We start from the raw sequence: 27,275 nt of genomic DNA on the forward strand, positions 1-27,275 counted from the left end.
ACACCAGACAGGGATAAGGTTATTGAGAAATTTAAAGCAGGCTTAGGCTACAAAAAGATTTCCCAAGCCTTGAACATCCCACGGAGCACTGTTCAAGCGATCATTCAGAAATGGAAGGAGTATGGCACAACTGTAAACCTACCAAGACAAGGCTGTTCACCTAAACTCACAGGCCGAACAAGGAGAGCGCTGATCAGAAATGCAGCCAAGAGGCCCATGGTGACTCTGGACGAGCTGCAGAGATCTACAGCTCAGGTGGGGGAATCTGTCCATAGGACAACTATTAGTCGTGCACTGCACAAAGTTGGCCTTTATGGAAGAGTGGCAAGAAGAAAGCCATTGTTAACAGAAAACCATAAGAAGTCCCGTTTTCTTTTTTGCCACAAGCCATGTGGGGGACACAGCAAACATGTGGAAGAAGCTGCTCTAGTCAGATGAGACCAAAATGGAACTTTCTGGCCAAAATGCAAAACCCTATGTGAATAATTACGCACACCCCACTTTTCAATTATTTATTTGTAAAAAATGTTTGGAATCATGTATGATTTTCGTTCCACTTCTCACGTGTGCACCACTTTGTGTTGGTCTTTCACGTGGAATTCCAATAAAATTGATTCATGTTTGTGGCTGTAATGTGACAAAATGTGGGAAAGTTCAAGGGGGCCCAATACTTTTTCAAGCCACTGTATGTCCATCAAAGTCAGGCAAGCAGATAACGTTAAGCTAGCTAGCAAGTAAGTGTCTATGGTGAAAGGGCACTCTTGTGATTGAACATAAGCAGTTTTTGGATGTCTCTCTCAAAATGAGTCATGACCCAGATTGAATCAGATATTTTTCTTGAGATATTAAAGCCTAGTTGTAAATAGGGTTGCCAACCGTCCCTTAAAAAACGGAATCGTCCCGTATTTCGAAACAAAAGTACACGTCCCGTATTGAGCTAATAAGGGACGCACTTTGTCCCGTAATACAGTGAGAATCAAAAGTAGTCTATAACTTTTAATGGAATTAACGCTTTGTTGGAAAACATAATTCCCAGCCCCTCTCCTGCTTTGTGACCAATGAGCTGACAGCACACTTATGACAATTCGAGTATGACAATTCAGATTACCGCTTATCTCATTGGTCGAGGAAAGGTCGCTTACGGAGAAAATACCGGAAGACAACAGATGACCACAACAAGAAGCATGGCCAACAGGGAAACAAACGCCGTCACTGCGGTGCAAGTCTCGGACGACAGTACACCTAAAGCTGGGCAAACACTGTGCGATTTTTTTTCAGTCACGTTATTCAGCTCCTGCTCAAACTGCACGATTGACTCGCAGGGGTTAGAAGTTCGTAGGTCACGATGCAGGGTCTCACACTATACCGCCCGATGCTCTGATGCGACCTGAGTGCTCACACTGTGCGTCCATAAAATGAAGGTTATAACAGAAATTCTGTCGCTCTCTCTCTCTGTCTTTCATTCACACAGACACGCACACCACCACCATCAACTTTGCTAAATTGCTTATGAAAAACATTGATCAGGCAGCTGTGATTGAGCAACAGTGTAAATCCAACTATTTTCACGGTTGTTGTGGTCGTGATAATTTTGTGATGCCACATCGAAAAGGCTCGGATGAGTTTTCCAAAGTTCTACAAGTTGTGCCTCCATCGCTTGTGTCCAGATCACACGCTGCACAGCCGTGCTGCTCCGTCTTTTTCACCGACGTTTACGTGTTTGCGCGCGAGCAGTGTGAGCGGCTGTGGTGAGACCCTCACGAGCGATTGATGATCGGGAGCTGGTCGTGAGGTGTTAATCGCTTCTCGTTACCCCACGTATACTACACGATGCACGATGAAGGCCAAAATTGGGCCGATCACCAAATCGGCCGCACGACTCAAAAATCGGCTCAAAATGGGCCAAAAATTGCACAGTGTAAGCCCAGCATTAGAGCAGCAATGTTTGTTCCCCTCAGAGAAAGAAAAAAGGCTGCAAAAGTACAGGGAGGAATGGGAAAAGGAAAACACCTGGCTGGAAAAGTGCACGATAACACCTATAAAGCGCACTGCACTGTGTGCCGGCGCACTTTTTCCATAGGCATGCTTCTAATGGTGGGCACATGAAGAACATGAGGGGCGTGAAAGCTCGGGGAACCCTTAACCAATTTCTTGTCCACCAGGCCACGGCAGAAGCAGATATGGTATGTAAACATTGGTTTGTTGTTTTTAAACCCTCTGGTTAAGGTTAATATGGGCATGTGCGGTGAATATCAGCGCTATGTGGCCAGAAGTGTGATAATATAATTTATTTTGTGTAATAGACAACTGCAAGGATAGATGATTACAACAAATAGATGACTAATACATAAAAGTAATACATAAATGAATAATGATGATGAGTTATGATGCGTAATCATGGGAACAAGTGGGTTTACAAACAGGAGCAGCTGATTAGCATTAGAAAAGCTGAAATAATACCTCAACTGAAGCCAATTGTACTAAATGCACTATATGTGCACTGTTACAAGAATGACTTTGTTCTATTGTTTTCTATTAATTTCTATAATTTTAAGTTAAGCAGGACAGAGTTCTTTTAAAGAAAGATTTACTTATATTCTCAAAAGTTAAGCATGACAGGCTTCTGTTTAAGAAAGAGACCTGTTTTACTGTGTTAATGTTGTCATTTTGAGCTAAAAATAAATGGCTAAATGATCATTTGTTTCCCATATGGTCATATCACAAAGAATATGCATCTGCTTAAATCAAATTCAAGTCAAATGGTTAAAAAATAATTTCACACACAAAAAAAAGAGCTACCACACTGGGAAGGGTGAAGACAACTGGGTTGCCGGGCCCTGGCCACGAGGTGTCCCTTATTTATTTTTCAGGGAGTTGGCAACCCTAGTTGTAAAGTGGGACAATGGAGAGAGGTCATCATTATATACTAACAAATCAATTATTTTAAAGCTCACATTACATATTGTTTCTGTCACACAGGCAGCTGCAGACAGATAGTGGTTTAATGTTCACTGCTGGGATTTTTGTATTCTGGCATGTTTTTGAACATTTTCTTTTCACATTTTGCTGCACCAGATCTCCTGTTCTAATGATATCCAGTCCCTAGGCTAATTCACTGAGGTGTCCTAAACCTTTTTTTCTCCTACTGACTACAGATTTGATGCTTATTACTTTGATTATTTATAAGCAATAGCTGTATGGTTTTGGTGTTGCTTTTGACTTCTAATTCTAATCAACCTTAAACTTTAGGGGGCATTAAAGAAAACTGAAAATGTCAGTATTCAGTATGTGTATTTATATGTAAGCACAAACATACTGTACAGTATATTATGTACATAATTTTTTTTAAAAAGCTTTACTGATTTACTCTCTGAGCATTGTAACATTCTTGAGGTGTATGTATTAAGGTTGAACAGCCTTCAAAGACTCGGCCTACTGCATATAACTTCTTCTAAAAACCATAATGTTAATTCTTAACTTTTAAGGAGTTTAAAGGCATTTCTAAAAGTATTCTCATCTCATCAGTACTGCAGCAAAAACCAGGACAAACTGACGCTGAAGCCCAAATTATGTAGAACTGCTACACCATAAGAATGCCTGCAGTAAAGCCAGCAGATCTCCATCAGTTTTCTAAAAAGACCTCCGATAATTCTGGTTTACTCAAGTTAACATTCTGTCTGACTGCTTGTTTTACTGCTCCATCTGCTCCAGTCACACCAAGTCTCTGTTCTGCTATATGGATGAACACCAGTGCCAACTTACTGGAACACTTTGTGTGTGTGTGTGTGTGTGTGTGTGTGTGTGTGTGTGTGTGTGTGTGTGTGTGTACACATGGTGGTCAACATGGATTATCTGCTGCTCAATTCAGGCCCAAAGCAACAAGAGCATTTGGTCAAAAGCTGTGACACCATATGCCTCATGTGCACATGACATGCAATTGAGAGACAACATTTCCATGTTGCACGGTCCATGTTTTAGCAGGATGATTCCGGTTTTGTTGCTTATGTTTGTATTCAAAGGGAAAAGAAAGCAGGAGAGACGCAACCAAAATAAAGTTAGCCAATAGAAATGATGTTTTAAAAATTAGACACTAACATAACAATGAATGTGATGAGTTAAAAGAATGAGATCATTTCCCTTGTAAGTTATTTATGTAATTTATTTATTATTCTGTTATTCATTTAGGACTTTTATATCTATTTAGAGACTCTGTCATGTAGTGATTTATATATTAAATATGACAGGCATTTAAATGAAAATATCAAGGAAGTGTTTTACCATCTCTATCCACTTCAGGTCCCAAAGTCAAACGAACACTGAGAGTTAAAAACTGTCTAAATTCTTTCATCTTTAATAAAAATGATCAGCGTTGCTGCTTTACCAGTGTAACAATTAAGTTTAACATCCAGGCATCCATGAAAACAGAATTTATTAAATTTAATGGAGTTAGAAGTTAGCAGGAAGTTAGCTCGCTAGTTTCGCTAGTTACCTAAACATAATATACGATGTTCTGACCGAGAGATTTTTGGAAAAAAAATAAAACGTACAGCTCTGATATCACTTCCAACATAAATGAAGACAGAAAACTACACTGCAGTGATGCTTGTACCGTTACTGAAGTTGGGCTAGCTGGTATATAATGCTGTGCTACGTGATCGTTAGCGACACAGCTATATTGGCATAACATAAACACAGTGAAGTTGGAGGATGAATGCTAACTTTTTTCCACTCGATAAAGTTCTGGATGGTTTTTGACAAATGCAATCGCATGGAAAGATGCTATAAATGGACCAAATTTCAGTAGGGGAGAACGACTGAGATAATCCATCCACAATATGAGGTTAGTCATTAATTTAAGATAAGATAACCTTTATTAGTCCCACACATGGGTAATTTGTTTTGTTACAGCAGAAAGTGGACAGTGCAAAATTACATTGCAAAAATTAGAAAAACACTGCAACAACATGGGAATAGAGCAGCTGCAAGAGAATTCAAAATTAATGAATCAATGGTATGGAAATGGAGGAAGCAAGAGGAATGAGTTGAGTAAAGTTTGACTTATCTGACTGTTTTGTTTCATTTAATGCGTCTTATAATCCAGTGCACCTTATGGTCCGAAAAATACAGTAACTGTATTACTTTCTTGGAGAAGTAATCAGTAATTAGTAACTAATGACATTTTTTAAAGTAACTTGACCAACATTGGTTGTAATCAGACAGCATTTGTTAGCAGGATTGCAGTTGAGAACCTGACCACTAGTAGTGAGCATTTTAATTTTGTGCAGAAGTTAATTACCTTCAAGTAAGGCTACACGTACACAGGTAATTTTGAAAACTGACATTTTAGGTTTTGGGGTTGTTGGTTTTTTAAATCCCGTCCACCCGTGCAGTTAAAAAAAAAAAAAATCTCCTTCCACATGTGAACGCCAGAAATGAAGTCAAACGCTATCAAGAACATGCCAAATCCTAACCGTGTAGAAATGTTGGCCAATCATAAGTCTAGAAGCCTGGGAGGAAAAGAGTAAACAGGGTTTTATGCCCTCACAAAACCTTAAGTACTTCTGAAAAGTTTGAAAGGCAGCTAATTTTGTGTTACTTTTCAAGCCTTCATCATTTCAAACGTTAATAACTAAAGACAGCATTTTGGCTGGTATAGACAAAATGCATACATAAATGTAATTTTTTTAAAAATGAAATCAGTCAGGATTTGGGTCGTGAGAGCGTCTGTGTTGAATGTAGAAGCCACGTCTGATGTTCACTCTGATGCCTCTTTTTCTAAATGGAGGAACAGTAACTGTGTGTATATGTAAGCATGTAAAAACTGCAGATACTAAGATTAACAGCAACAGTATTTTGTCTGTGTCCGCTATTGTAGAAATCTGTCCAATGTAAACAATAACGTGGCCACGGTGTGACGTCAAAAATGGTGCGCACTTTTGACGTTGCCTCAGTAAATCTCAGTTTTGCTCGTCCACACCTAAACACAAAAACGTAGTTTTCAAAAATCTAAACTCTGGCAGGAGTTATTAAAAATATCACCTTTCAGTGATCCAAAATGCCGTTAACGTATGAACGAAAAGCCCAAGCGCATAGAAAAAGCTGCGTTTTCAAAAATACCCGTACATGTGGACATAGCCTCAGTTTGTCAAAAAATACTCCAATAGTCTGTTTGAGAAAAAACTTAGATGTTTTCTATTTTCCTAAATTAACAAGATCATCTCAGAAATAATCGTGTTAAAAAGAGCTTCTCGGAGTGACTTTAAGATATGATTAAGTACATTTTCTAATCTTGTTAGGATGCCTGGGTCGTTGACCCAGGGTATTTGAGTTTATTATATTATTTATACTTTTTAGTCTTTGGTTTCTTTGAGTTCTGTCTTATGGTTTATGTCTCTGTCTTCTTTAGTTGCTCTGTCTCCCCTATCACCTGTATCCCCTTGTCTAGTTTGCGTCTCTGTGTATCCTTAGTTCCTATATCCCCGTGTTCAGTCAGTGTTTGTGTCTGCCCTGGTCCCACGTCTCTGTTCCCTCTGTAGTGCCTGCATGTGAGTCTGTGTTATGTGTTTCCTGTTTTACTTTGAAGGTCTCTGTCTTATCTCAGTGTGTTCAGTTTACGCTTCCTTTTGTCTCGTCAGTTCTGATTTGCCCCAGCTGTGTTTCCCTCCTGTTATTCATTCCCTGATTGCTCTTTCTGTGTATTTAAGCCCTGTGTTTCTCTGTGTCCGTGTCGTGATCTACCGTTTATTTTGCTGTGTGTTTTGTCAATCCGCCGGTGTTAGTTTATTTTTGACCTTTTTCCCCAGTTATGTTATGTTTGAGTTCAGCATTAAATCTGTTTTGGTTTAAGTTCTGTCTCTGGAGTCTGCACCTTGGGTCCTATTCCTGTCTGCACACAGCCATACCTAACAAATCTATGTATAAAGCTGACAAATAGTTAAGTCTCCATTTGTTTTTCTGAATAATAGATCCAAATCATCCTCTCTGATGTAAAATGTAGTCTAGACTTGCACAATGTAAAGTACATAAATACTGTTCTGGCAAGCAGGAAAATTGGGCTTCATATTTAAGTAAATTATCTTAAGTTTGTAAACTGAAATTTGACCTTACTTTAGTTCTTAGATGGTAATAATGTAAATTACAGAGCAGTTAATCCTCAGGGAAATGTAGAAATTTCACTAAATAGTTGTCCTCTTTCATACAGTTGCAGTGTCTCTTCAGTTTTGTGTTCATATGCTGGTGTTTTCATTCAAAAGATGTTTAAATGCTGTGATGTCATTTTAGCATCAAAGACTGCAGAATGTACATAGATTCTTTTTACTTTTAAGTTGTATGCTCAGATTTAGATATCTTTCATATGAAGACAAAAAAAATACTCAAGACAGAAGTGAAAAAACTAAAGCAGTCAATGTGTTATTTAATTTTTTCATTTATTCTAATAGTTACTTTAAAATTCTACTCTTAAGAGATTCATCTTGGCCTTCTTGCAGGATTAAAGCTCAAAAATGAATACACACACATAATATAATACATATCTTGTGATTGTTAGGCAAAAATGAAGAGAACCCAAAGTTATTAAAACAAATAACCACTAATATGGTCTTATTCTTGCTCTGCTCCCCAATTTCACTCCTGGAAATGTCACCATGGCAACAAAACAACAAGCATTAAATGACGTTCCAAACAACAACCAAGCTGTTTTCAGTGCTTAACATGTAACATATCTTTGTTATAAACTTTATTTGTAAAAATCTGTAATGTTGATGTGCACAACCTGGGATTCTGGTTTGAGTGGCAAGATGAAATAATCCACTACTGATGATTACAAGTGTGTTTTTATTGCCTTCTTAAAGTGGAAAATGTACATAGACACAACTTGGCACATGTGAGACCAGTCTGATAAAAACTTGTGTTTTTGCAAAAGTGATAATGGAGAATTTATGTCCTGAATGGACTTCAGTGTAGCTAAGCACATTCTCTTTCTAACCTGTGGTTATTAAGACAAATGTGATGCATATATTTGATCACTTCCCTAATAAAACTGTTTTTTCTGTTTCTTATTGCATTTTTATTCCCTATTTTTTCCATTGTTTGTTTTATTTATTTATTATTGTGTTTGTGGTCCCATGGTTTTATTATATTTTCTTTAAGGAGATAGAGATCACAAGTGCTTCACAGAAAAATACCAGAGCATTTAAAACATATAAAGCAAACAAAAGGAAGTTAACCAAATGCAAGTCCAAAAAGATCATTTTTAGTTGAGACCATCTGGCAAACAGTAGATAGAGGCTGAGAGAAATAAAAGACAAATATGGGCGATCGTGGCTCAAGAGTTGGGAGTTCGCCTTGTAATCGGAAGGTTGCCGGTTCGAGCCCTGGCTTGGACAGTCTTGGTCGTTGTGTCCTTGGGCAATACACTTCACCCGTTGCCTACTGGTGGTGGTCAGAGGGCCCGGTGGCGCCAGTGTCCGGCAGCCTCGCCTCTGTCAGTGCGCCCCAGGGTGGCTGTGGCTACAATGTAGCTTGCCATCATGTGTGTGTGTGAATGGGTGGATGACTGGATGTGTAAAGCGCTTTGGGGTCCTAAAGCGCTATATAAATACAGGCCATTTACCAAAGAAAAGTGTTGAACAGAGATAAAAATGTCCTCAAAATAAATAGAAACAATATTTAAACTCAAAGTGAAAACAAGGTCCTGTGTGTCCTTTGCTTTGTGTGGGGCTGGACACATGCTGGCTAAAATGAAAAGAATCCATGATGCTGATAAAACCTCTGGCAAAGGGGTTGACGTCATCATCAACGTGTATGATTAAAATATAAGTAATCAATATAAACAACTATTAGCAGTCTGGACTGCTTCATAGTAAAACACAGTAAGACCTCCTCCATGACCAGACACCCGAGGCTCGCTGATGAAGAAATAGCTATCTGGGCAAAATTCAATGAGGGACAAATAGTCTAAGTCACCCTGCCAGTGCTCAGTCAGAAATAAATAATGAATTTTTTGGGAAAATATCAAATAATTCAGCAAGATTTATTAGTTATAGATAGAGCATTAAAAAGCGCCATGGTCTGTGAGGTAGAAGCCTCATTATTAGCAGAATCTCGAGTTAGGGGGTGTAAATACTCAGGGTTTGGGCCACTATGCTCGCAGATTCCACTCACCGAGGGGATAAAAGGCCGGCCAGGAGGAGAGCTTGTATGGACCCTCTTGAGGCAGCATGATCCCAGAGACCTGAGCCCTGTGTATCCAAGCAGGGGCATGAAAAACGAATTCCCCTCAATTCAAATTTTCTGAGTACAGGTAACAAGATGTCGATGTCGCATACCAGACAGACCCTGCTGTAGAACAGCCTGAGGTTCACATGGACAGCTGCTCTTCTCCTTCTCCATGGTCTGAGGACACAGCTGAAGTCGCTGGACAGGAATCCAGGCACTGGCAGAGGATGGAAAATGCCGACACAAGGGGATGAGACCCATCATTGAAGATCAGATAGATAACAGCGTCTATCCAGGGCAGCCAATACATCATTGATACGGAGCAAAAACAGGACAAACGCAAACACAGGTGCCATCATACCATCACTCTTTTGACCACATTTTTAAGACTAAGAACTAGGAAAAATTCACAGATATGCAAAGAAACTTCTTGAGACACTCACAGCTAACTGGATGCGATTTACAGTTTTGATTGATTTTAGCCAGTCACACAGAATGCCCATTACCACAGTAATTTCGACTGCTGCTTAGCTGATGGCACATTTGAAACTGATGACTCTCACTGGTGGACTCAGTTTTCCTCTGTAAATCTCTTGTATTTATGGGTTTAAAATGTGCTTTCATAACCTGCCTCCCCTTCTCCCAAACAAACATATGGCATTGGCTTGGCATTTCAGCTCATTAGTAAATAAGATCAAAGGTCACAAGGGTCATGGTCTGTCAGTCCTCACCATCCAACCCTTTTTGCTGTGTTTTGTTATGTTCTCTCCTGGATTCCTGCTTTCCTCTATGTGGGTGTAAATCAAGCAGCCTTTTGCTGCTTGATTTACAGTGAAGATGGAGACTGAGACAAAGTATGGTGGAAGCAAGAGGCACTTATTTGCCTACATATATCTAAAGCCATGACATTCAATAGCGGGTCAAGCCTTCTACAGCAATCACTCCTCTGTCTAATGACAAATGGCAGCCTTAAATACTCTCAGCTGTTAATGACTAAACCAATATTTACTCTCAGGTGAGTTTACCAAATTCTAACATTCCATAAACATTGTACAGTACACAATCCCAATAAATAAATATACATACATTTTAACATTCTGATAATTATCTGTGGGGATACTGGTGGGCACGATTCAAGATTCTTCCCTACCACGACTCACCTGTTTAGCTAAGCTAATTCATTAGACGCAAACTCACTCATGGGAAGCATTAGTTGACTCCAGAGTGGAGCAAAACTTGGCTAAGTCTTGGCTCTTAATGGGATCCTACTCTCTGACATCACTCACGCGAACACTCAGCTGTCTCTGTCTGGTGACCACGTGGAGGAGTGTGTGTTTGTTTTCCATCCCCCAGTACTCCAGTAGTTCTCACCTACCCCTGGTTAAGCAAGCACAACCCACAGATTTATTGGGCTAAGGGCAGCATTTCAGAATGGAGTACCTGGTGCCATGAGAATTGTCTGCGTTCTGCTACACCTAGTGTCTCAGCTACAGAGCCGCCTGACCCAAGTGACACATCTGATCTCTTTGCCATTCCTAAAATCTACCACGACAGACCCAATGATGGTTTCATGCTTTTCAGAATTTTCAAGACACTTTTATTAACAGTTGCTGGAATACACAGCTACAGCTGCAGCTTTCCAGTTCGCAGATCACTCTCCGACAACAACAACGCCATGACAGGACCCAGTTTAAACGTTAAAACTGGCGAGGCGTGATTGTAGATGCCGCTCAGGTGCGTCCACCTCACCTGCAGTGGCACCGCAGACCACGCCCTGCCACATCCTTATATTTATAAAACACTTTTGTACTCCTACTGACCCAAGACCACAAGTCACATCTTTGCTATTCATTCATACAGCACTACATTCTGTGTGCTTCAAGCACTTTATTTGCCTCACATCCATGGCCAGTTTAGAATCACCAGTTAACCTAATATGCATGTCTTTGGTCTAAGGCAGCGCTCCCCAATCCCCGGGCAACAGATACCAGTACCAGTCCGTGAGAGTTGAGGCTCGGGTGTGAAATTTATCGTTTTCAGTGGTTTTTTTTATCAGTTTTTAGTGTTATTTTTGTTTTTATGGTCAACTCGGTTTCCCTGGGATTTTTCCCATGTGTTATGAATAAATCTTTTTTTTGGTACTGGTAGTGGTTTTATTTTGTTGTATTTATCCGCGACACCTTAAAGGCTGGTCCGTTCAAATATTGTCGAACATAACCGGTCCGTGACGCAAAAAAGGTTGGAGACTGCTGGTCTATGGGAGGAAGCCAGAGTACACTGAGGAAATCTACAAAGCCAGAGAGGCAACAAACCACACACTGCTGCCATAACATTTTGATTTTTGAATGATTTATATAGACATGTTACTCAAGAGAAGCAGAGTTAAGTGGGTTGGATTAGGAATTTGGATCATTACTGTGATTAATACTGTTTTAAACTCATGGCTTCTGCACACACTTTGGTAATATTTCTGTTTAATAGTGATGTTTATATTTGTTTGGTATAGAAGAAATACATGGCATTGCTTCTCTGTTGGGGCAGGATTCTCAGGGCTTTGTCTACTGAAGTTCATTCTTTAAAAATGCTCCAGAAGTGACCTAAGATTTGATGTGCAGGGGGAAGGTGCTATAGCTCTGCTCATTTGTTGTGGTGTGTGTACACACTATTCTGATAGCAAATGACTATGTCTTCTCTTCTAATCATTGTGTATTTTTTTCTGTAATTTTCATTGTATTAATGCATATTGCTTGATTTATTTGTAAGACACTCAAAAACAAAAGCGCTCTCTTGTTGAAATCTTCCTTAGAAATGTATCTTTCCCCAGGCAAGCGTTTTGGGAGTTTTTCCTTGTTAATATGATAGTGATGTCTAAGTAATTTTGTTTGTGTTGCTATAAATTTCATAATTTTTCTTTAATTTAGTTATTTTCTGCTCTTATTGGTCATTGTTTTATTGGCATGTGATTTGCTAATAAATGTTAAAGGAATTCACAAACCTTCTATCAATGAGATCCTAAGTCACTCATTATTCAGAGTGTGACATATTAACTGACTGACTGACTGACTGACCCAGCCTCCCAACAACCCATTGGTCAAATCGAAAATACCCCTGGTAGTTCTGATCTGCCACTAGACACACAAGATATATGCAATCACACCACAAAGGTGTCATTATGAACAGTGTGGGGAGAGCAATGAGAAAAAGCATTGATTTCTACTCTGAGAAAGTGCACTTGTAACAATTACCGTTCCATTACAATAGAGCTAACTGAGTGCAGAGAACAACTTTAGAGCAGTCCTGACACATACAAGCGCACACACAAAAACACTGCTGGCTGCCTGCCATCGCCACAGCTACTAACACACACAAATGTTGGAGGTGGGGCTGTGCAGAGTGAGTGAATTTATTCAGAGGTATTTCTACTGTCACAGTGTGCATGTTAATTTTGCAGGCTGAATTGTTAAAGCTGCAGAGCAAAGACATCCCTCACACAGCCTACAGCAAGACATGAAGGAAAAGAGTCCAGTGTTTTAAAAGGCGATCATTATGATACAGACACTGAATTCACTAAATTATAAACACTTTATTATTTGAACAAATAAAGGATATTCCATCAAATTCCATCACTCTGTACCTGACAGACTGAAGGTGTTAGGGTGCCAATCTTTTCCATCTTCCTGGATTTCAAACAGATTTCCCTCCTTTTCATTGACAAAGGGATTATGTCATCAACTAGAAAGCCAGAGAGGGACCGAGCAGTTTAGGATCTTTTCTGAATACTTTTGCTGCCATCTTGTGACCTTACCAGGTATTGCAGACTAGAAGAACCTTAAAGTCATGTTGTTGTCAAAGAACTGATGAGAAAGACGTTTGACAAGCTTAATATATATGTTAGGGAATAGTTTGGATATAGAGAATGCTGGTGGCATGAATTTAAATGTTTGTAGCTTCATGCAGTGATGAAACTGAAATCATAATAGGGAGGGATTCTTCTATCAGATGGAAAGATGAATTAAAAACAGCAAAATTACAATATGTAAACTTGTAAAGGAATATTATAGACAGTTTTCAAAGCTATAGATTGATCTGTAAAGATGTCAAGCAGCTTCTAGATGCTTAAAGGAAGCAGTAAGGTCAGTTTCCATTCTGGGTTTTTAGCATTAATAAGGCAACCTGCTCCAAGGTGAGTTTGAGGTCTTAAAGAAGTCAACATAGAGAATTTTTTTTTACCAACTTTATTTAGTGCTTTTCTACTCTACCTGAACATTCAAAGCGCTCTATACAGGCTGCCTCATTGACTCAGTCACACCTGTTCATAGAAGCCCTTTCATACTGATGAATGCATCAGAGAGAAACTTAGGGATAATGTCTTGCCCAAGGACATTTAGCATGCAGTCTGGAGCAGTCACGGATCAACCCAAAAACCTTCTGATTAGTAGATGACCTGCTCCACCTCCGCAGCCACAGCCACCCCTTTAGGGTTAAAGAATCATTTTGAAAGTCATGTCCATAAAAGGTACAGTAAGTAATTTTTTTTAGGTGATTTGATAAAAAAAGAAAAATGTTGTACTTCTAAATACACAATTTATGTGTTCCAACAAATTGATACATTGTCACAAACTTATCATTTATCTATTAAAAATACATAGGAGCTGGTGTCATTTTGTGGAAGCTGCCATCTTGACCCACCATCTGGAATACACTGGCTGAGATGGGCATCGCCGCTCCGCCTTTTTACATTTTACATAACTGGCTAGAGACTGGCCACACTTTATACATTAGTTTTAATTTAAAGGTCATAAATAGCTCTTTCTCATTATATATGACCATTTAACATATGTACATGTATATTTTGGTGATCTCTTTCTCAGTATGTTTTTCTTCTTATGTTAGTTTGGAAATAAGCTAAGATTAAACCAGTTAATGTTAGGCTCTAGTGTCCTAAAAAAAAAAAAAAAAAAAATCACACTTTTCCCCTGATAAACAATTTGATTGCATTCTCACATCGTATGGGAGTTCATTTACGACTAACAGCCAGTTCAAAGAAAGTTTCACCTACATGGGCAAACAGCAGTGATTATCAACAGAAAAGTTCAGTATATAATAACAACTGACCTCAGTATTGCTGCTAGTGGACAGAAGTGAGCGTCACTGACTCATATCAGACTCCTTCTTTACAGTTTTACTAAATGTGGACACCAGCTAAGCTAAACGGCTGACTGACAACAAAGATGTATTCTGCTTGAACCATGTCACAGCATCCACTTATTAATTAGTGAGAAGAACTTAACATATGATTAATGATAGAAATCACAGTTTTTGTGTTTTTCTTTCCCCAATCTGATGCTGACCCTTAATGGACCTTAAATTAATGGCCTCGTGGTAGCAGTGCTCTAAGTCTGAAAACAAATGTTTTACTAGATTAATATCACAGTGACATTGTGACACTGTAGCTAGTTATAGATTTAGGCCATGGCTTTTATGCTCAAGGTGGATTTAAGGCTGCTGATGATACCATTTATGAATCATCTGATTTAAAGGGGAAAAAAACCCAATGACAACAATGAAAGTATTTGCATCTTGAAATGGATCCAGCACAATTTGTTGCAGGACTGCTGAAAGAATCTTGTACAGTCTTAGTTTTTTGTCTAAAGTTTCTGGATCCTGGAAAAAGTTGGAGCTGGAGAAGTGGAAATGTCAACATGATTTCCAAGAGCTGATGGATTACCAGAAGCAAAAAACTTTGGGGGATTTATGTAGCTAACCTGTTTATATGGGCTCAGGAAAACATGGCTCCAACTCCGCTCAGGCTTGGACACTGTGATTTTGCCAGCAGCTTGAAAATCAGAGATAAATTCTGATGGAATAGTTCAATGCTGGAAATTAAAAACCATCCGGCATGTCATATAACCCTGTGAGACATATTGAAGTGAAGGCCAAGAGGTATTTGGTTAGCTGCCACATCTGGGGCTTTCTGTTATGTGTCTGTTCACTACAAACAATTCCCAGTTTCTGGAAACAGCATTATCTACACTCTACTGTGAAATAGAAACAGTATTAAATTCATATTTCTATCTGTGCAAGGCATATTAAAGTGTTTCCATCACATGCAGCATATATACCTCATACTGTTGACAATTCATTGATAGAAGCAGTGAGACAGGAGGCCTGAACATCCTCATGCTGATTAGCTGAATTGATGTCAGGTGTGCCGCTGCAGCAGTCTGCAGGGCTGTTAGCTGGAAAGAGAAGAGATTTTTTTTCTTCTCCCCTCTTCTAGTCCACACAGCAGAAACAGATCTAAGCACCTGTGAAATGAGTAGCAGGTAATGTTTGTTTTGGCCTTTTCATTATAACTTCAAGCCAGAAAAAGTCAGGCACAGAGAGGCCACATAATACTTGAATCCTTGACTGGTGTTGGTTGTTTTGTTAAATCACAGTACTACTGATTTCAGAATACGTTCTGTGTTAGCGTTCATCCGTTCCCTGGCCCGTAAGAAGCCTTTGGAGCCAGCAGGTGAGCAGTCCAACTTCTGCCGATGCTTGACCAGCCTGGATCTGATTGGCCTGGGTGTTGGCGGCACGCTTGGAGCAGGGGTTTACGTGCTCTCAGGGGAGGTGGCGAGGGAAGTGGCTGGTCCTAGTATCGTCATCTCTTTCCTGGTTGCTGCAGTGGCTTCAGTCTTTGCAGGATTGTGCTACGCTGAGCTTGGTGCTCGTGTGCCAAAGATGGGCTCGGCCTACCTTTACAGCTATGTGACTATAGGAGAAGTGTGGGCATTTGTGACTGGCTGGAATCTGCTGCTGTCCTATCTCATTGGTAAGTGGAATTCAGGGGGCACTATACATCTTTACCATGTATTTGACAAAATACATAAATGCAGTATGCCAAGTGATGTAGTTGTGCATCAAATCCAGTTTTTGCAGTAGTTTATGGTAGAAAGTGTGAAAAAACAGACAAATGTTAAAGCTGACACTGCCTGAACTTATTTATTTTTATTTGATTCTATTTGTAGGGAGTTTGATCATATTTAATATAAAAAATTTGATATTTACTTCTTTACACAAGATGACCCTTAGTCTCAAATGTTTTGTAAAAGCTGATTTTATTCAGTTTTATTTGTATAGTGTCAAATCACAACAGTCACATTGAGGCCTTTTATATTGGTAAAGACCCTACAATAACAATTAATGGAGTTCTCTTCCATGCCTTGTTTTTTGAACTTCTCCTTAGAAACATCTAGTATAGCCAAAGCCTGGACTGGAGCATTTGATGACCTGATACACAATGTTATGGCTAAGCATCTAGGGGAACACACACCAATGGACTCACCTGGCTTGGCTGAATACCCAGACTTCTTTGCTGCTGCGCTGATTATGTTGCTTGCTGGTGACATTTGCAATTTTGACATGAAGTATTATTTGTATCATAGATGGAAAAACATTCTTAAAGGTAAAGTACATCTGTTTATATCTTTCCCTCTGTTTTCAGGGGTGCTTGCATATGGTCTGAAGGAGTCTGCAATTGTGAATACTGTTTTTACAGCAGTAAATGTGACTGTGTTGATTTTTATCATCACTTCTGGCTTTATAAAAGGAGATCTCAAAAACTGGCACATCAGTAAAAAGACAGTTCTAAATGCAACTTGGGAAATTATGTAAGTTTTATTTATGCTAATTTTCATTCACATTCTGATAGATTTTTTTTTTTTCGTGTACTGCAAAAGTCAGTTTTAGGTTTCAGTTTATATTTGAAAATTTTTACTATGCTGGACACAGTACTGTGAAAAAGTATTTACCCCCTTAGTGGTTTCATGTTTGTCACACCAGCATGTTTCAGATCATCAAACAAATTTTGATATTAGAGAAAGATAACAGGGACAATATGTACTACAATCAAGTTTTTACAATAACCGGTGATCTGTCTTGATCTGTGGAAGAATTTCAGCCGACTTTCCTTTGCAGAACTTAATTCAGCCTTCACACAGGGTTTCCAAGCATGAACTGCCTGATTTAATGTCATGCCACACATTTTGTAACTTCTATCTTGTTAGTCCACAGAATATTTTTTTCAAAACTCTTGGAACTCTTGCTAGACTAATTACTACACACTTTTCTCATAGGCTTAGTTAGATGGTTAGCATTTTTCCCTTAAAATAAAATATTTGTTCAATATTAAATTTGTTTGATAGTTTAGGCTTGCCAATTCTTCCTTGTTTCTCAAGTTCTCCAGTTTCCTCTATTGTGTATTTATTTTTGGCATGCTGGAGTTTAACATTGGCTCTGGTTCATTCCTTGCATGCCCTTTGCACACTTGGATGATTCATAGGTTGGTGTTAAGTGATCAACAAAACTCTGAAGATAGTCAGGTACGAGGAATAGACAGGAATTATTGAAAAAGCAACCAGTGTCCAAAGAAAAACTTTGAAAGACCTTCAAGAAGACAGGAGAACTATTTCTTTAAACAAAAACAAGATGCCCAGTCTTACTTTGGGAGCAAAGTATAAAGAAATGAGGGGTAATGGAGATCTAAAGAGCTTAGTAAGAAGAGGTAGCTTGAATGGGGTAATGGAGACTTTTACACAGTACTGTATATTCATAGCTGCCTGCCACCACGTGAGAATGCTTATCCCAAATGGTGAGGAGACTTGATCTAAATAGACAATCCGATTTATTTCATTCACAACTTTTTTCCCCCTCTTTGTGCTCTTTATAGTTTCATGGTATATTTAAGATTTCTCAAATTGCTCAGTCATATGTATAACTTTTATACAAGCAGAAAACCAATTTGTCTGATAGTATGTACATCATTAATGTGGATATTTCCATTGTGATATCATGTCATGAAACTACTGTTGCTTTTGTGCAGGAAACTTGAGCCGAATGAAACTGTTGACTTTGGTGTTGGCGGCTTTTTCCCCTTTGGTTTTGATGGAACTTTGGCCGGGGCAGCAACCTGTTTCTATGCTTTCTTTGGATTTGACTGCATTGTTGCTACTGGTACTCTTGAGTAGGATTAACTTTGTTACCTTTCATCTGGCCACAAACATTTTGCCCTGTGAGGTTGTTTATTATATTCCAGTCTGTAATGCACTATGTGGACAAAAGTACCGGGTCACATCTCTTAATTATTCAGTTTAGTTTGTGAAATTTCTTCCATCCAGGATATTCCACATTCAAATGTAAGTGGCATTGCAAAGTACAACCACAGTAACTTAGCTACAAATTGGCAGGAAATTTCTGAGTAAATTCTGAGTATGCCTATTCTTCTACCTGGTGAATTTTCAGAAAATATCAGGATATATGTTGTTGAAGCAAAGGAAAGAAAACAGCCTTTAAGTTCTGAAATAAATGCTTTCCAAGAGAAAACTATGTTGTGTTGGGAAAATTCACTGTGAGCAGAAGCAACTTCCGGACTACAGAATACTCAATTTGCATGTTTGTAGAGTTAATAATAGTGATGTGGTTGCAGTGTGACGACACCCTACTTTTTACTCTATGAGCTGTTTTAAAATGGTTCCCTATGGGAGACAAACGGGGAGAAAGCTGTGCTTTGATGATATTTGTGAGATGATCGTAAATCCTATCTCAGATAGAACTACGATAGAGAGATGGTTATCAAAACATAGCTATCGTGTGTGTGTGTGTGTGTGTGTGTGTGTGTGTGTGTGTGTGTGTGTGTGTGTGTGTGTGTGTGTGTGTGTGTGTGTGTGTGTGTGTGTGTGTACACATGTATATTGAAAAAAATAAATAAATACAAATCCCTAGCAAAAGTTTAAGACCACTTGAAAGATGGCAAAAAATCGTATTTTGCATGGTTGGATCTTAACAAGCTTCCAAGTAGAGCTTCAACATGCAACAAGAATAATAAAATAAAATTATAATAAAAATCACTCCACACACTTTGCTATCTGGAAATCTCGTGGACAAATCTAGTTTTGATGACTGCCAGGAGAATGTTGCCTCCATTGTACTAACTCTTAAGCTTTGGAGGTTGGATAAAGCTATAAGACTGTCTGTGTTTGGCCCAGGCGCTTAGTTCCAGGGAAGGGAAGTCTTTGTGGGAACAGTTTGGAAAAGGCCCTTCTCTGTTGCGGCGCCGTTTTAGGAGACCAACTCTATATTAATGCCTGTAGGCCTAGAATAGGATGTCATAAATTTCCTGTAGGTGTAATGTGCAAGTGACTCAGTACTTTTGTCAGTATAGTGTTTGTGCTTTTGTTGCAAAATAATCTGTTGGTCTGTTTATTTGATTGTTTTGGCTCATCTGTGTGTAGATCATTTCATTATTAGATTGTTTGCTGAATCAGGAAGTGTACGTCTAATTCATCTGCTTTTCTAGGAGAGGAGGTGCAGAACCCACAGAAAGCCATACCTCTTGGGATTGTGGTATCCCTGCTTATTTGCTTCGTGGCTTTTTTTGGCGTGTCGGCTTCCCTGACACTTATGATGCCCTACTATCTGCTTGACGCTCACAGTCCATTACCTGTGGCCTTTGAGTACATTGGCTGGGAGCCTGCAAAGTATGCTGTTGCTGTAGGATCCCTTTGTGCACTGTCAACAAGGTAATGATTTGTACACCTGTAAAACACTGAGTCAGTTCCAATTGCTAAATTCATTTACACAATTGTTAAAACTGCATGCTTAAATTTACTTTAGTGCTACAGAAATCTTTTCTTTCTTTTTGTTAAATTGTCGTGCACAATTGCCTGATTTACCTGAAGAAGAAAAAAAAAAGGTTCTTTGCCCCTCACTGGCATCAGGGGGTGTTGAAATTTGACCATTTTTCTAAAAGCAGCAAGGGCAATCTGTGATGATGTAGCCTGTAATAACTTCAAAGCAGTGGAATACTTGACCCCATTTGCTCAGGCTGACTAGTACTAATCATGATTAATATATTGCCTTGTAAGCTATACAGAGATTTGGTGTAGTATATATCGTATGTGAAACTAAATACATAGTATGCCAAGTTCCACACACACACATGATAAATAGAGCTAAGTAATGGACTGTTTAAATACTAGAATTTAAATCACAGAAACTGGAGAAGTTGTCGAACGAGATGCATGTTAATTCATTCACATGCACAAATGCCACAACTACCTGCGAAGTCAATTTCAATGACTGGAGTTACCAGAGGAATAGCAGACTGCTTAAGGCTGCAGCTCCATGAACATAATCTAATAAGCCATTATTTGGCTTATTAGTTGTCAAAAATGAAAATAATTCAACCTCAGTACAACATGATGATGGAAAATATCCAGAGTCCAGTACTAACCATCTTATAGGCAACAAAGTAAAAAGAATGGTAGAAAGAAGCTCTCCTTATTGTCAGAAATCATAGTTCAGCTCTTGTTATAAGTGGCTTTGCTTGTCTATCCTGTATGTGTTTGTGCTACCAAAGCCAAATAAACGGCATATAAAACTACATCTCATTCTTTGTTGTAGTTATGGCTCATCTGTGAAGTCTGTGATGTGCAACTTGCTGTACCTGTAATTTCACGTTTAAAATGCAGTTGATACGTCATTCACAGTTTGCTGGGAGTGATGTTGCCAATGCCACGGGTGCTGTATGCCATGGCCAGAGACGGCCTGCTCTTCAAGCCACTCAGCTACATGAGTTCCAGGCAAAGTCCTGTCTTGGCTACATTGTCCTCAGGAGCTGTGGCTGGTAAGGCAGCTCTTTTTAACCCCTAGCAAATAGGTTATTAACCAATTTCAACTTTTTTGGTGTTCACAAAATCAAAAACAGGTGCAGCAGAGGGGCAACAATATGTCAACACCCAAAACTGGAATTATTTTGTAGGTGGAGGCTACTGACATAAGCATTCAAATGGTTCCAACCAGTAAATCTAACATAGTGTCTTGATGCATGCTCAATTGTCCAGGTAAATAAATCTCCCACTGAAAACGTTACGTCCAGATGGACAGAATCAAACTTTTGGGACTAACATAGATTTTCTGTTACCTTCTCACTTTTTCTGAATTTGTAAAGCTGCTTTACACCCTCTTCTGCTTTATTCGTTTGAGGCTTTATCTTATTTAATGTTGTAGTTGTCATTGATGCCTCTAGTTCTGCACACAGGGTCTTTCTGTTGCTCCTTGACAAAATGTCAAAGCAAATTAGTGTCTAAACATTTTTTTTTTTTTTTTTTTTTTTTTTTTTTTTTTTTTTTTGCCTGTCCCGTTTGGCTCTTTTGCCATCAGAATTGTTGTCTAAAGGCGAAGAAAGATGCCCAACGGATTTACTTTACCAAATTGACCATCCCAGCCTTGCCGTAATGGTCCATTTGATTCACCTTTTATTATTTATTTTATTTTCACTTACTGAATACGGGACAGACTTGACTGGAGGAAAGAAGGGGAGAAAGAAAGAGGGAAAGAGAAACAGCTGAGAAGAGGGACGGGGGAGAAGGGCAAAAAACAAAAACCAACAGAATGGGCAGCTAAAAAAAAATGCATATATCAATCACCTGGAGTTGGCCGTCCGACTGCGGTCTGGAATGTGGGGCCTCCCTGCTGCTGCGGAGTCGGGACGGTCTGCCTCCCCCCACCACAGGGAAAAGGGTAACACCACCTGGGTCTGGGTGCAGTTCCCCCCTCCAGGGGCAAGGGTACCTAGACCCGGTTCGTAGAGTACGCTTGGGGAGTGTGATCGTGTGTACAGCGTCTCTTTATGTCTGTCTCCACGTTGGTTGAGTGTGGAGTAAGTGCATATGAGAGCATGAGGGTGGGAATGGATGTTTGTATCTGTGTGTGCCTGTATGTCTGTGTCTATATGTCAGGTTGGGTATCAGACGCCACCTCTCTGGGGACATCTCAGGCCCTCCAAGGTTTGGAGGCCTATCTCCCCCCACCACCACTTCCCCTGCCAGTGGCGGACTCCCTCAGACATCGGTGCGTTGGTGGTTCTTTGTGTCCGGGGATGGGCGTCCAGGTACACACCGGCTCACTCCTTGGCGGCCGCTTATCGGGGCCTGGAGCCTGGGGCTCGCTTGGGCCCCTTCGGAGGTGGGGTGCCCACGGCCTCTCGGCCTGGGGCTCGGTCACTCAGGCGCGGCTGGCTGCCGGCGGAGCTCACGGGTGCGTCACTGCAACTGCCCCTGGCTTCTGCTCCGCGGCTGCTGAGTGAGCTCTCATCTGGGACTCTCCTCAGCTCTTACTGGGACAGTGGCGCGGCTGCCCCTCTGTTGGTCTTCCTTGGTCTCTTGTGTTCTGGGGGCCTCTGGATGTCTGGAGTTTTGATCTCCTCCATACCTGCTTCATGCCCTGGAGGATGGGGCTGTGGCCCCCCCACACCCTCTAGCAGATCATTACATGAAGGAACCTTTAAAAAAAAAAAAACAAGCGCGTCCACGCTCACAGGTGTACACACGGGTGATCACACCCACAAACTACACCCTTTTTGGCTCCTACCTCAAAGCACACTGTGTTCTGTTGATCTTATGTGCTGCACAATAATGTTTAATATTTAGTATTTACTGTCATATTCCCATATATCATTGTGATGCTGTTTATTCTATTACTCTTGTTCTCTTCTGCTTGTTTTCTTTTTTCTTTCTCAGCAGGTGATCCAGGTGATTGATATATGTGTCTAAACATTTTTGATAAGTGTTAAATTGTAGACTTTTGTGTCATCTGTAGTTGGGTGTGTGTTGCTCTTTTTGCAGCTTTCATGGTCCTTTTATTTGACCTCAAGGCACTGGTGGACATGAGCTCTATTGGGACCATTTTTGCATACACTCTTGTTGCAGTATGCCTTCTTATATTAAGGTTAGTACTCAGCCTAACAAATTAACATATGCTACTGTTCACTAAAAAACAATATATTCTTGTAAAAAAAACCAAAACAAACTAGCCAGTAGAATAAAGATTGCAAATCAATTTGTACATGCATAGTGCTTTTATCCCCAGGTTAACTGAAAAATCAAAATTGCCCATAGGTGTGAATGAGAGTGCGACTGGTTGTCTGTCCCTGTGTGTTAGCCCTGCGACAGACTGGCGACCTGTCCAGGGTGTACCCCGCCTCTCGCCCTATGACAGCTGGGATAGGTTCCAGCATCCCCCGTGACCCTGAAAAGGATAAGCGGAAGCAAATGGGTGAATGGATGGATAGTGCTTTTATGCTTCGAGCACCCAAAGCCCATCCTGTCCAATATCTTTAGAATGGATCAACTACTGTTTTGACTTATCGTCTTGAGTTTAGTTAATAGATGATGTATCCTACATCACTGGAAGAACATTTACAGCATTTATACAATGCAAACTTTAAACTTGGTGCAAAATAGCATTGGGACAAAATGCTAAGTACATATATACAAATTAATTTATGTGAGCTCACAAACTTTAGGCAGAACTTCATGGTACTAATGATTTGCAAATCTAATACACCTTTATTTTAATCACATTAAAACACAGATAACCTATAAAATGTATACACTGATATTTAATGGTTTATGGTATTTTATTCATCCCAATCATTTGATTATATATGCATGTTGTACAATCATTCTATCCTGAAGAGAGAGCCGTTGAAAGTAACTGATATATAACCCCAGATTAACAAGATACACTCATGAGTAGGGATGGGTATCGTTTAGGTTTTATCCGATACCGGTGCCAAATCGGTACTTTTGAAACGGTGCCGGTGCTCAAACCGGTGCTTAAAGACTGGAGAACACAAAATTGGTCCAAAAACCTCATGTTCAGCTGTTTTTTGTTTTTTTTTTTTTTTTGTAAAAAGATAACAATGTTAGCCTTTTCTGCAGCTATGGGGCATATATGGTATCACTCTTAGCTGGAAGCAGTGCTTAATCAATGGAAAAAAAAAAACACAAACTTTGTCCAAAAACCTCTCATGTTTAACTGTTTTCCACTTTTTCTTTGGTCATTTTAGCCTTTGTGGCCAGGGTGAAGGGAGTATCTGCCATCAAACAAGAAGACAGCCGCATGTAGCTATGATGATGTTTGCTAGTTCACCTTAAATGCATTAATGTAATAACGTGGTTAGCCTACTCAACGTAAATTACACACGAACAACATTAAGCTACTCACGCAGAGAAGAACAGCTGCTGCCATCAAATACGGCGCATTTCTCGGCTTTTAAAAAAAAAACGCTATGCGTCGCCAGGTGTTTCATCAGATTCGAGGTGTTGCCTCCTTTGCACAGTATCACTTTTTTTTTTTTTTTTTTTTTTTTTTGCGTCCCGTTTGGATCTTTAGCCATCAGAATTGTTGTCTTAAGGCCAAGAAAGATGCCAAGTGGATTTATTTTACCAAGTGGATCATCATGGCCTTGCCATATTGGTCCATTTGATTGACCTTTATTATAATTATGAATTTATTTTATTTTCAGTTGCTACAAACGGGACAGACATGACTGGGGGATAGGACAGGGAGAAAGAATGAAAGAAAGAGAGGGAGAGAGAAAACCAAAGGGGAGAAGAGACGGTGAGAAGGGGGGAAGAAAGAGGAAAAAAAGAAAAACAAACAAAACACCTGGGTCACCTGTATGGAGAGAAAAAAAACAGAAGAGAAAGCAAACAACAAAGAGCAACATAATAAAAAAAAAGGCACCATCACAATAAACTAGCTAGCAGTAGATATCAGTAGGTACTAGATAATAAACGATATTGTGCAGCACGCAAGATAGACAGCGCACAATGTGCTTTGAGGCAGCAGCCAAGAAAGGTGTCTGTGAACACCCGTGTGTACACCTGTGTGGATCAGCATGCTTGTATTCCAAAGGTTTCTCCATGTAACGATCTGCTAGGGAGTGTGGGGAGCCACAGCCCCGTCCTCCAGGGTATGAAGCAGGTATGGAGGAGATCCAGGCCCCAGATCACAGTATCAGCTTAAAGCACTTGTTGCAGGCTGCTGAGTTTGCATATTTTGCTGTGAAGTAAAGCCAGACTTTTGAACACTTCACCTTGGGCATTTTTAATCTGTAGCTCTGCTCTAAAAGAACATACGTACCTGGACCCGCCTACTATCCTCGGAAACTTAGAAGGCTAGAATCTAAAGTGTATCACAGCTCAGGAAAAAAAAGCACCAAAATAAAGCACCGAAATGTGCGCTGCTTTTCGGTCTGGTTACTACAGTTTATGTCAGAACCGGTGCCATCATGGCACCGGACACCGGTACCCATCCCTACTCATGAGTGTATGTACAGCTTTTTTTTTTTTTTTTTTTTTTTTTTTTTTTTTTTTTTTTTTTTGAGCACGACACATGCTTTTCAGCAAGATGTTGTTTTTTTTTTTTTAATCAAGATGATGCTTAACTGCAGCTATTGCAACAACACAGATTCATAGTACTAGTGTGCTGAAATGCCCACCATGCAGTCAACTTTGACATTAAAAATACAAGAAGAATGTGACCATGTTCCTCTTCCAAAAGTCAAGCAACTGTTATCTATAATTCCCAGGTGTTTTCCCAAATGCTCTGTTTACAACTGTGTACCGTTGTAAACAGGGCATTGTCCCGAATCTTGAGGTGTTGCTGCTATCAAATTCAAAATAAGCCTTTTTTTTTTTTTTTTTTTTTTTCATGAAAAGGTAAAATGTCTGTTTTAAACATTTGGCATGTGTATGTTCTACTGCAAATGACTTGGTCAAACAAGAGTTCCAGATTAGATGTAAGCCTGACTGTTTTTGTTTGTTTGTTTCAGGTACAAAGATAATGCTGGTTTTGTCCTCAGACTGGAGCCATTCTCAATAAAGGATGTGCTCAGGCCTCCATTTCGAGCTACCCACCGCACCTCTAAAAATGTCACCATTCTCACCATCATTATCTGTGAGTCATCCTTTATCACCCCGCCACACACACCCCACCTGATTTGCTGAGGCTCCTGACAGCTGCTTCACTTTGATACTTTGTATCTTGAGCAGATACTGCTAACACTATTCATTAAAAATAATTTTTGCTATTAAGAATGCAGAAATGAAACAAAATCCTAGTATTATGTTTTCTGACAGCTCCGACCTCTCCCCAGTGTTCCTGGTAATCGTTTTAACCGTGCTCCTGTCTGAGGCCTTGTACTCACTCAGCAGACGGGAACTATGGAGCGTGCTCCTCGTCTCTGTCCTCGTGCTGACATTGGTCCTTGCCGTTGTTATCATCTGGAGGCAGCCACAGAGCAGGACTAAAGCTTCTTTCATGGTAAAGCAGATGGTGTTGGGCGCTTGGTTCCAAATGTAGGATTTCATGCTTCTTGAAAGTCTGCTTCTATTGATTTTCATTGAATACAGCTTATTTGGGGGTCAGTTGCTGGGCCTCACTAAGGGTCTGTTGCAGGGCACAGAAAGTTTATAGCAAATAAATGTACGGCATGTTTACTAAAGGGAGGGCAACCAGTGGGCAAATGCTGGCTGACATTTTTTTTCTTCTTCTTGTTAAACTCCAAAAAGAAGGAATAGTAAGGAGAGTACTGGTACTGTCTGTCCCTGCTTGAAAAAGAAAACACTTGGCCTTTTTACTTAGGAAAAACAATGAAAAAGTGTAACTTCTAAAGTCAAAATGACATGCATAAATCAGTCATGGGTTCATATCCTTCTGCAGGTTCCCTGTGTACCTGTAATTCCAGTTTTAAGTGTCTTCATTAATACCTACTTGATGGTTCAACTGGAAGGAGAAACCTGGGTCAGCTATGCTGTTTGGATGGCAATTGGTAAGAGCGTGCATTTTCAGCCATTTCAGGTAACTAGGATTGCTATCAAATGCTTTTATTCTTCCAGGTTTGCATCATTGTAGAGAGCATATAGATGTATTAAGGAATAAAGACAGTAAGTTCATGGCATGCTATCCCCTTTTCTAAGGTCTGATCGTATACTTTGGCTATGGAGTTCGTCATAGTGTCCAGAAACAAAGACTCCAAGAAGCTCATGATCAGCTTAGTAGCAATAACATAAGCAGTAATGTTGTGGATTGTGCTGCTTGATGCTGTGTTCCACAGCATATTTAAGATGATCAAGAAATCACCTTAAAATCCTATTTTGGAATTTTACCCTGACTAACATAAAGCTGGTATGTGTCCTTTGATGCATAATGTTTAGCTAACAACT

At 39.8% G+C, this 27,275-nt stretch overlaps 1 protein-coding gene across 1 annotated transcript; it reads left to right on the top strand.

The window, feature by feature from the left end:
- Nucleotides 1-15,115: 15,115 nt before the first annotated feature.
- LOC308388768 (cationic amino acid transporter 2-like) lies at nucleotides 15,116-27,151 on the top strand (the record flags this gene model as incomplete). The annotated part of the gene is made up of 12 exons (XM_080869662.1): nucleotides 15,116-15,159; nucleotides 15,657-16,036; nucleotides 16,451-16,606; nucleotides 16,709-16,874; nucleotides 18,086-18,216; nucleotides 19,559-19,781; nucleotides 20,751-20,887; nucleotides 22,887-22,989; nucleotides 25,883-26,007; nucleotides 26,207-26,373; nucleotides 26,773-26,881; nucleotides 27,030-27,151. The coding sequence occupies 12 exons, from the start codon at nucleotides 15,116-15,118 to the stop codon at nucleotides 27,149-27,151; spliced, it is 1,863 nt and encodes a 620-aa protein (XP_080725788.1).
- Nucleotides 27,152-27,275: the final 124 nt, after the last annotated feature.

Source organism: Rhamphochromis sp. 'chilingali', assembly GCF_963969265.1.
Source record: "Rhamphochromis sp. 'chilingali' genome assembly, chromosome: 20".
In the NCBI taxonomy this organism is placed as follows: domain Eukaryota; kingdom Metazoa; phylum Chordata; class Actinopteri; order Cichliformes; family Cichlidae; genus Rhamphochromis; species Rhamphochromis sp. 'chilingali'.